An 11,364-nucleotide genomic window follows, 5' to 3' on the forward strand; every position below is an offset into this window, starting at 1 on the left:
CTCTGAATCTTGTCACCATGGAATACTATCAGTTTCTCATCTTTGCGAATTTTATAGGCCACAGAAAGAGGGATATGTTGATGACATTAAAAAACATTTTGATTCTTTGTTTTCTTCATTATAAGAAGGGCTCAGGTTATTTTAGGAAACTGAAAGAATGTAGACGAGCTAAAAAAGAAAAGGATAATCACCCCCCTCACTCAAATATAATACTAAAGAATATCTGATGTTTATTGAATTCTTACTATACACCCAGGACTGCTTTAGATACCTAATATTTCCACAAATAGAATTCATAAATGACATCTAATATATATGATAGATATACATGATAAATATACATATGTGTGTATTTCACTTTCATGAAAAAGTACCCGCTTTTTTATAAATTGGATTTTTTTTTCACCTAATGAATAAGTCACAATCATTTTCTCATATTACCTGCATTCTGGACTGGAGGGTGTGAAAGACTTGCATATTCATATCCATCATATCCCCTAACTCCAGAAAGTGAGGACCAGACTGAGGCCAGCAGCAAGTCCTAGGGAGCTGCCTGGCTGCTGGCTGAAGATAGCAGTGCAGATGACTCAGCTGCACTAGGAAATGGAATTAACACAGAACAGCTCTGTGCTGGGGACTCAGGGAGGCCAACTCCCACCTCTGCCTTAGGGCCTGCTGCTGGGCACCCGCCCGGACTACCTGTCCATCAGACAACATAGCACGCAACTCCTTTTAGCTAACTTTCCTGTGCCCTCATCCCATGCTCCTTTAGGTTTTCTTACTACCACTGCCCTTTAGTGTAAACATATTACCTACATTCTCAGCCTCTTGTCTTCACTGTCCACCCTCAAAAACACCGAAGTCTCCTGATACTAATTGGGAGGAAGTTCCATATTCCGTTCTCTTATGTGGCCTGGCCCATGTGTATACTTGAGGAGATGAACTATATTTGGATTTGATCCAGTTTCCATGTTAGAAGAGAGTCGGCAATAGTTGTATAATTGATCACTCGCCTGCCACTTCTCCTGCCATGCTCTGTATGTTCTAGTAATTCTGAGGTGTTGTTTCCTCTCCTCCTGACACCATTTCACACCTTTGTGCCTTTGCATATACTTCTCTTTCGGTCTAGAATGTGTTCCCCTTCTTGTCTGCCAGGAAAACTCGTATTCATCCTTCAAAGTCTATTCCAAATATATCCAACTCAAAGTACCACCTGTTGGTTCACAAACTAGCCCCCATATATGCAGGGCAAGGAAAGGCCAAAGAAAGAAGCAGATCGCTCCAGATCAGTAGGTGGCAGTTTTAATAAACAAGGAAAATTACAAAGTTTATCTAAGAGGGCTGCAAGATGAGTAGATCTCTGCACCCACCCACCAGAACCTTAAAGGTTTATATAGAGGCCTTAACTGGGTACAGCCATATATACTGTCCAGATGGTCTCAACACCACATTACTATCTCAAGCTGTGTCCTGGGGGCAGATTCTAGTGCAGGGAAGGAAGCTGAGTACACATTCCAAGGACAGGGAAGTTGGTGAGGAGCCTCTGATTGCCCAGGTCCGGCTTGCAGGTCAACCAGTAGTTACGTCCTCTTGAAGACTTCCTCCAACACCACCCTACATATTCCTTATTAATTTCAAAGACTGAAAATTACTTTGAACAATTAGAAAGCTAGCTAATTTCACCTTAACCAGGTGGTCAAAATTATCATCATCAACAGGACAAACAGATATCCGATGCCCCCACTGCCATATACCGAGAATGACACATTCTGGTAGCATTCTTGCCAAAAAACATTTCACCTGAATACAACCCTGAAGGAATGATCAAACGCATCCAACTTGGAAGATGCTCTGCAAAACTGGGCTGGGCTCTTCAAAAATGTCAATGTCAGGAAAGACCAAACCAAGCCATACCAAACCAAAGGCTCAGAAACTGTTTAAAATTAAAAGTTGCTGAAGAAGCATGACAAGTGAATGCAATGTGTGATCCTTGATTCCATCCTGGGTCAAAATGGAAAAAACAAAACCAAAAACAAAGAGTTACCTCACCTGCTGGGAGGATCAGTGAATTTTCAATGTGTATTACATATCAAATAATAAAGTTAGGTCAATGTTAAATTTCCTGAGTGTGGTCATTGTATAAGGTTATGTAAGAGAATCTATTTGCCCTTAGGAGATACATGCTCAATGCTGAACAGATTATGTGTTGCTAATCTGCAGTTAACAATCCATGGTTCAGCAAAAAGAAACAAGGAAACAAATAAATATGTGTGTTTGTATATCTAAATAGAAAAAAGGAACATGGTGGTGAAGTATTAATAATAGAAGAATTATAGGTGAAGGGTAAATGGCTCCTCAGTGTTCTATTTTCCCAGCTTTTCTGTAGGTTTGAAGTTTTGCAAGACAAAAACTTGGACAGAATAAACAATAAATAATAAAAACAAATGAACAAAAAGTTTTGTTCCAGATCACATTTTCTGTGAAGCCTTTTATGATATCACCTCTACAGCCTCCAGTCCCTGAACACACACACATAAGACAATGAATCCCCCTCTCTTCTGGACTCTTTTATGATTATCTGTCTCTCTGACCAAACTATAAGCTCTTTGATATCTGAACCTGTGTGAGTTGTGTTGAATCTACACAATGCTAGATATTTGGACCTGTGTGTGTCATGTTGAATCTACACAAATGCTAGAACCATACCAGACACTGTAGCTGACATGGATGCTCAGCTGATGCTTTTTTTAGATTAATCAAGTTAAGTCTTGAGGCTTGGATAGGATTCAGTAGGCAGACAGGAGCAAGAAAGGGTTTCCTTTTTTTTTTCTTTTTAAGAAAGGTTTTCCAAGAGAGAGGAATGATGTGAGCAAAGGTAAGGAAGCAGAAATGTATATTTTGTATTTGCCAAGAACATTTGATTTGTTTGGTCTGAACTAAAGATTTATGTGGGTGAAAATGCCAGGCACACAATACATTCTCAATAAAAATTTGGAGAATGAATGAATGAGATTTGAAAGGCAGTTTTAGATCAGATTGGAAAGGGCCTTGACTATTGAATTAAGAGATCTGAACTGTAACTAGTTCTTAACATCCAGGGTCTTTTCCCAGTGGCAGGAAGTGAGTGTGTCCTTGGGAAGCCCCTTATATATTTTCTTCCCTAAATAATAAGGAAACGTTGGGGCATCTGGCTGGCTCAGTTGGGGGAACATGGGACTCTTCATCTTGGGGTCATGTGTTCAAGCTCCATATTGGCTGTAAAGATTACTTAAAAATAAATTCTTTTTTAAAAACATAAGGAAAAGTAGAGACAAATGGGAGTCTGAAAGTCACCTGTTTCCAAATTCAGGAGGAGAAAACATCAATTCCTCATCCACCTAGGAAAGGCCCCATTATGGAGTTTTAAGACATCCAACATCCCTCAGAAAGAAAGGGCATCACAGAATATTGGTTGAAAGAATAAATAAATGCATCTATTTAATATGAATCATGCTTGTCCTTAAGAATAGTGTATGACATTATTTTGGTTAATTTGACTACATTTTTAAAGTTTATGAAGCTGGGGTGCCTGGGTGGCTCAGTCAGTTAAGCGGCTGCCTTTGGCTCGGGTCATGATCCTGCGGTCCTGGGATTCCTGCTGAGTGGGGAGTCTGCTTCTCCCTCTGCCCTTCACCCTGCTCATGCTCTCTCTCTCTCTCTCTCAAATACATAATAAAATCTTTTTAAAAATTAAGTTTGAGAAGCTTAACTAGACTCTAATACTCTTTCGGGGGTTCCACATCATTCCATAGATTTACAAAGCTCCTCATGAGGCCATATCTTAAATGTTAGGCTAAATCCTTTTCAATAATTTTAGCCCGTTGAAGCGTTCATATTTACTTAATGTTTGTGTTCTGTTTTCTTCCAGATAGATTTGTGGGGACTGACAATTTAATTAATGCAAAATAATCTGATGATTCCAATCAAGAAAAAGAAAAATGTGTTGTCTTTTGAGGTTATCATTCCCTTGACCATTCATAAACAGGCTGGCATCTATTTTGTCCTTGCCATAGTCACAGCACACCACAAAAATCTTAGCTGAGAGGAAATGCAAATCTCAGGTAGCATTTTAAATATCTATTTTTGGCCCAATTACGAGGTAGCATGGAGTTGTTCCAGAATTTTTAACATTACCGGGGAGAGACGGTGGCCGTTAAAATAACTTGCAGTTTACAAAAGCATGTGGACATTCTCTTTGAAGAAATTAGACAAGATAATTTGAGCTGTTGTCTCCCAGGTAATGAAGTAGAATCAGATGACAAATCATTTGGGCCATGTGCACAAATGGATGGTGACACAGCTAAATTAGTCCAAACTGCCCACCCCAGGCCAACTTCATGAGAGTTCAAGGGCTATTTATGAGTTAGCAATATTCTTATAACCAGTTCTGATGTGTTTTGCAAGCAGTAGCATAATTCTATGGCTACAATCGACAAAGAAGTATATGGAGAGGGACACCTGGGTGGCTCAGTGGTTGAGAGCCTGCCTTTGGCTCAGGGCATGTTCCGGGGTCCTGGGATCGAGTCCTATGTGGGGCTCCCTGCCTAGAGGTTGCTTCTCTCTCTGCCTGTGTCTCTCCCGATCTCTCTCTCTCTCTCCCCTTCATGAATAAATAAATAAAATCTTAAAAAAATAAAAAGAAGTATCTGGACAGCCCACCAAACCCAGCCAAACCCATATCTTACTTCAGTTGTATAGAGATGAACATATGGTCTGAGCCAAATGCTGTTCCCCAGCTTGAAATATGATATTGCTACTTTGTAGAAAAAGTCCGGGCCGGTTCCTCCCTAATCAAATAGAAGCGTTCATAGATACTGTGTTCAGTGTGATCCAACAATTGAAGCACACACTAGATATCTTGTAATAAAATGTTTTAAAATGTCGAGCAGATAAGAATTAGGGCTTAGAAAATGAACGACTGTGAAGAGAGATAAAAGGAGATCTGGGGTTTCTCTGAAGACCTGGCTTGGTGGCCAAATCCTCCCTGTGGCAAGTTGCCCCTGCCATGGAAACCAAGTGGGCTGGGCAATAGGGGGATTGTGACGCCTGGGGGCGGGGAGGGGGTGGTGGCCAGTGACTGGTCTTCTGTACCCCAGACCCTCGCTTGAAACTTCACAGAGCTGCCACCTTCACAACTCGCCCGCGAGAGCGGTGCCCTGAACCGTTCCGGAGAAAAAGACCGCTGGCCACCACCTTGATGACAACACCTCCGTGCCTCCTCCCGGCTCAGGCTGTCCGGCAGCCGTCGATCCATGGCCTCTCCCAGATCACCAGCAGCCTGTACATCAGCAACGGTGTAGCGGCGAACAACAAACTCATGCTGTCCAGCAACCACATCACCACGGTCATCAACGTCTCCGTGGAAGTGGTCAACACCTTTTATGAAGACATCCAATACGTACAGGTGCCCGTGGCCGATGCTCCGAGCTCACGACTCTACGACTTCTTCGACCCGATTGCTGATCACATCCACAGCGTGGAGATGCAGCAGGGCCGCACGCTGCTGCACTGCGCTGCTGGGGTGAGCCGCTCGGCCGCGCTCTGCCTGGCCTACCTCATGAAGTACCACGCCTTGTCGCTGCTGGACGCCCACGCGTGGGCCAAGTCGTGCCGCCCCATCATCAGACCCAACAACGGCTTTTGGGAACAACTCATCCAGTACGAGTTCAAGCTGTTCAGCAAGAACACCGTGCACATGATCAACTCCCCAGTAGGCGTGATCCCCGACGTCTACGAGAAAGAGATCCGCTTGATGATGCCGATGTGAACAGCGCCCGACACCCGCTGAAGATCCTACACCAACACCGAACCCGAACGTTAAAGTTTTGTTGGCAAAGAAAACTAGATGCCTTTTAGAAGGGCGAGCAAAAAAAGAAAAGGGGGACAGTTGGACTTTTTAGCTTAGTGAGTTTTATCTTTAAAGAATAAAATTCATTAGATGTAACGGTGACGGTGTTTCTTATCCCCTGAGCGGCGGGTCATGGCTGCCCCAGCCCGGCCAGAGAGGAGGGGGATGGGGTGGGGGTGGGGGGCTGAAGGTGGTGCCCACCTCGGATGGACATGTATCCTGGGCCCTGCCCTAGGCTGAATAACCCAGGCCTCAGTCCCGCCCAGCCCTCCTGAGGGATCCACCTGGCTCTTCACAACCCAAAGTCAGAGCCTTAGCATCATGGCATGGCCTGGATTTCTCATAGTGCCAACCTCTGGTGAGTGGCCTTCAACTGGGGTATTCTGGGAGCCCTAGGGGAGCCTCAAGCCACCCCTGCCCCTACCTTCAACAGCAGTGGCCCAACTCTGGGTTTCTAGATTGGATTTGCATGGAAATTCATTTTCCTTTTTTTTTTAATTTATTTTTTTATGATAGTCACAGAGAGAGAGAGAGAGAGAGAGAGAGGCAGAGACACAGGCAGAGGGAGAAGCAGGCTCCATGCACCGGGAGCCTGACGTGGGATTCGATCCCGGGTCTCCAGGATCGCGCCCTGGGCCAAAGGCAGGCGCTAAACCACTGCGCCACCCAGGGATCCCGGAAATTCATTTTCCAACCGAGACACCTGCACCCCGATGTTTCTAGCAGCAGTGTCCACAATAGCCAAACTGTGGAAGAGCCTCGGTGTCCATCAACAGATGACTGGATAAAGAGGCTGTGGTCTATGTATACAATGGAATATTCCTCAGCCATTAGAAACACACCCATTTGCTTGATGTGCAGGGAACTGGAGGGTATTATGCTGAGTGAAGTAACTCAATCGGAGGAGGACAAACACTATATGGTCTCATTCATTCGGGGAATATAAAACCTACTGAAAGGGAATAAAGGGGAAAGGAGAGAAAATGAGTGGGAAATATCAGAGAGGGTGACAGAACATGAGAGACTCCTAACTCTGGGAAACAAACAAGGGGTAGTGGAAGGGGAGGTGGGTGGAGGGATGGGGTGACCGGGTGACGGGCTCTGAGGGGAGCACTTGACGGGATGAGCACCGGGTGTTATACTAGATGTGGGCAAATCAAACTCCAATAAAAAATATACAAAAAAAAAAAGAAACTCATTTTCCAAAACCCCATTCCACTCTATAAAATTCAAATGATTTTTTTCGAGTGCTGTACTATATGGCAAGGTCTCAAGGCACCCTTGGTGACCTCCACCAGCCTTTGTGAAAAGGGACATCATATCCTCTTCTCTGGGGCATGTGCTGGGAGAGAGCACAGGCCTGACAACCAGGCCTCAAGGGTTCCTCTCATGGGTCTTGACTTGGAAGGCTGGAGCTGCACGCCGGCCAGGGACATAGTCCTGTCACCTCTGACACCTCCTCCCACTATGACCTAGGGGCCTCAAAGCCTCTGTTGCCTCACCTGTGAAAGCAGCGACAACCTCACTCTCACAGGGTGGTTGTGGGGGATGAGATTCCTTAGCAGGAACCCTAGCACATGAAGGGTTTAATGCTTCATATAGAGGGCAGCTCTTGTTATTAATGATATTCTTCAGCCCTGCTGGAAGGAGAAATTCAATTGCAGCACCCTCCCCCTCCAAGGCCTTGGTTAGAATTGCTAGCCATTAGAGCCAGCGTCCCAGAACCCACCAAGGTCCATGGGGGACCTTGCCAAAGGGTCAAATGAGTGAGCCCCAGAGCAGGCCCTGGGATCCAGGATTGTACAAATTCCCCAGGTACCCGGCTCAGCTTGGGAGCAGCTGGGCTAATCCAGAGGATTTTAGACAATGTATAAGACAAAAGCACAAATATTCCAGTTGACAGATGTGCATGTGGGAGTCCAGAGCCCAGTGGCTTTCAAAAGCCGTTTCTCTCCAAACTCATCCTCACCCCTACTTCCACAGAAGGAGTGCCCAGGGACACATTTCGGGGGCGGGGGGTGTGCGGTGCTATGAAAACCCCTGTTCTAGATGGATTCCTTCCTTCTACAGATGGAAGAACAGGCTCACAGAACACAAGGGCCTGTGTAACAGAGCCTTCACAAAGCAGCCTTTCTGGCAGAAACCCAGATGGGAAATTTCATGTTAGGTTTTTAAAAAGATATTTATTTGGGCATGTGTGTGTGTGTGTGTGTGTGTGTGTGTGTGTGTGTGTTTTCTTTTTTTTAATACCCAAATTAACAGACCATAAAATTAACTCTCTTTAGACATACAGTTCTATGAGTGTTAACGCCTACATAGGTTCATGTAACCAAAGCCACAATCCGGACACAGAGCAGTTCTGTGACTCCAAAAATTTCCCTCACGCTTCCCCTTTGTAGTCAAACTCTAGCCACACCCCAATGCTGGCAGTCGCTGAGCTGTTTGTTCTCAGCCCTTGTAGATTTGCCTTGAACAGAATGTTACGTAAATGGAACCATACAGGATATCACTTCTGGGGACTGCTTCTTTCACTCAGCATAATGTCTTTGTGATTCGCTCATGTTGTATTGTATAGATGTACCACAGTTTGTTTTATGTCCATCCACCGAAGGATTTTTGCGTCTGTATTAGTTTCCTAGGGGCTTCCATAACAAAATACCAAAACCTGGATGGCTGAAAACAACAGGAATTAATTGTCTCACAGTCTTGGAGGCCAGAATTCCCAAATTAGAGTCTCAGCAGGGCCATCATCCCTTTGAAACCTGTAGGTGAAAATCCTTCCCTGCCTCTTGCCAGTTTCTGGTGGTTGCTGGCAATCCTTGGCATCCCATGGCTTGTAGATGCATTGCTGTGGTCACATGGCAGTTTTCTATAACATGTCGTCACAACCATCTTCCATCTGGTACTTCTGTGCCCAGATTTCCCTCTTCTTATAAGGACACCAGTCGTATTAGGGGGTTCAATCTACTCCAGTATGATTGCATCTCAACTAGTTGTATCTGCAATGTGACCCTGTTTCCAAAGAAGGTCACATTCTGAGGTTCTGGGTGTTAGGACTTCAACAGATTTGGTGGGGAGGAGAATACTAGTTAATTTATAACAGGATTGTTAAAAAACAACAACAAGAAAAAAACAGGATTGTTGCCCATTTTTTGGCAAGTATGCATAAAGTTCTGTGACGCAGAAGAAAAGGATCATGTACCCTGGAAAAAAAGAATTGTAGCTGTTTAAAAGTTATAGCAAAATAGTGAAAATAACAATAACCATCTTTTATTAGGAAGTTATTATATGCCAAGCACTGGACCAGGCACTTCACAGTGTCTCTAGTCCTTACATGAGCCCTTCAATGTGGTTGTCACCTACAACATACTGATGAGAAACCTCCAGGAGGTTAAGGAATTTGCCTAAGAGAATGCACAGCCCAGGAGTGAAGTGCTATTCAAACTGGGCTCCGTTTCCTTGCATTTCTTTTGAGACAAAGGTAAGTAGATTGAAAGAAGAAAAGTTTCAATTCATGCCCTTGATTCTCAAATAGTGTACATACAAATCTCCCAGGGACTTTTAATTATATAGATGCTGGGCCTCACCACCACAGATTTGGGTTCACTAGGTAATAGGTAAGGTCCAGGAAACTGCATTTTTTTTTTGGAGCCCAATGTGGGATTTGAACTCATGACCCTACGATCAAGACTTGAGCTGAGATCAAGAGTCAGAAGTTTAACCAACTGAGCCACCCAGGCAGCCTCAGAAAGTTGCATTTTTAACAAGCATCTCAGACTACTCCAATGAAGGCTAAGGAACATCCACCAAGTAGTTGTTAACACTAGGGTATTCTGTATCTTCTCCTTTTTGTCCTTTTTTGAATTAAACATTCATGCTCATAGTTTTCTATCCGAGTATAAATTTTTTTTTTTTACTTTTTTTTTCAATTGTAAGAACCGGAATACAGAACAAGAATATTCAACTTTTCTTGTCAAATACGTTGCATGTATCATGTGCCCTTTGTTTATGGTGCTTATTTGGGATTCAAAAGTTTAAATTTGTATGTAAAAATAAATAAATAAATAAATAAATAAATAAATAAATAAATAAATAAATTTGTATGTAGTTAAATCCATGAGTCTTTAACTGAAGGGCTTTTGCTTTAAAAAAAAAAAAAGATTTATTTACTTGAGAGAGAGAGAGAGAGCAGGGGGAGGGGCAGAGGGAGAGGGAGAGTGAGAGAGAATACTCAAGCAGACTCCCAGCTGAGTGAGAAGCCTGATTTCAGGATCTGGAGAGCTGAAATCAAGAGTCAGTCACCTAAAAAAAAAAAAAAAAAAAAGAGTCAGTCACCTAACTGACTGAGCCACACAGCTGCCCCTGAATACCTTTTGCTTCCAAATAATATTTGAGGTTTCCTCCATGGCATAACCACAAAAATGTTAACTATTATTTTCTTCTGATTATGTTTTTTCTTTTACTTTTCAACCCTCTCTCTCAATTTTTTTTAATTTGAAAATTTTCAAACATCCAGAGAGTTGAACGAATAGTATAATGAGCATCCACATTTGCTCCACTTAGGCTAGCCTTTTGTCATATTTGCTTTCTTTCTCTTTCAATATAATATTTTCTTTTTTGGACCTACCTGAAAGTAAGTTGCTGATATCTTGACATATAGCCCTTAAATATTTCAAAATATATCATCTAAGAATAAGGGCACCCTCTTACATAGTCACAATATCATCAAATCTAAGCCAATTAATTTATAATAATTCCCTAATACTCAGTTCATATTTAAATTTTCCTAGGTATGCCCCAAATGTCTTTTACATTTTTCTTTCCCAAACAATCCAATCTAGGTTACACATTGTATCTTATTATTGTATTTCTTTTAATCTGACAGTGCCTTGGCTCTTTTTTCCCTCTGACATGGTCTTTTTGATGAGTCAAGAACAATTCTGTGTATTATGTCCAGCACTCTGGCTTTGTCCAATTATTTCCTCATCTACTGTTTAACATGTTCCTTTATCATCCTCATCTTCTTTAAACTTGAAGTTAGGTCTAGAGGTTTGATTAGGTTTGGGTTAAGTATTTTTTGCTATAGTAGTTCAGAAGTGATGTCATGTTGCATCACAGCAGGAGACACAGGTGTCTCTTTGTCACATTAGCAGTGATGCTAAGTTTGATCATCACTTAGTTAAGGTCTTGACCACCAGATACCTGACTTTAAAACCAGTGAGTAATCTGGTAATTCCCATCATGTGAATATCCTATTTTTTCATCCCATGATACTAACATCCATTAAGGATTCTTGCCTTCAACCAAGTGTTAAAACACAGGGGAACATGTAACTTTTAAGTCTATCCCAAACTAATTTTGGTGTATGGTATATGTTGAGGTTATTTAAATTTTTTAAATTGTGAGATATTACAAAACTCCCATAAATATTTGTGTCTGCTTTTGCTCCTTCTGGTTTGTCACATTGTCTCTTTTCC

At 42.6% G+C, this 11,364-nt stretch overlaps 1 protein-coding gene across 1 annotated transcript; it reads left to right on the forward strand.

The window, feature by feature from the left end:
* Nucleotides 1–5,094: 5,094 nt before the first annotated feature.
* On the forward strand, nt 5,095–5,983 carry DUSP21 (dual specificity phosphatase 21). The gene has a single exon (XM_038587230.1). The coding sequence runs from the start codon at nt 5,237–5,239 to the stop codon at nt 5,804–5,806; it is 570 nt and encodes a 189-aa protein (XP_038443158.1). The 5' UTR covers nt 5,095–5,236; the 3' UTR covers nt 5,807–5,983.
* The last annotated feature ends 5,381 nt before the right edge of the window (nt 5,984–11,364 follow it).

The sequence above is a fragment of the Canis lupus genome, chromosome X (assembly GCF_011100685.1).
Source record: "Canis lupus familiaris isolate Mischka breed German Shepherd chromosome X, alternate assembly UU_Cfam_GSD_1.0, whole genome shotgun sequence".
In the NCBI taxonomy this organism is placed as follows: domain Eukaryota; kingdom Metazoa; phylum Chordata; class Mammalia; order Carnivora; family Canidae; genus Canis; species Canis lupus.

Bases quoted from the DNA above. Each gene is read 5' to 3' on its own strand.
- DUSP21 (XM_038587230.1), top strand. From the start codon at position 5,237: ATGACAACACCTCCGTGCCTCCTCCCGGCTCAGGCTGTCCGGCAGCCG.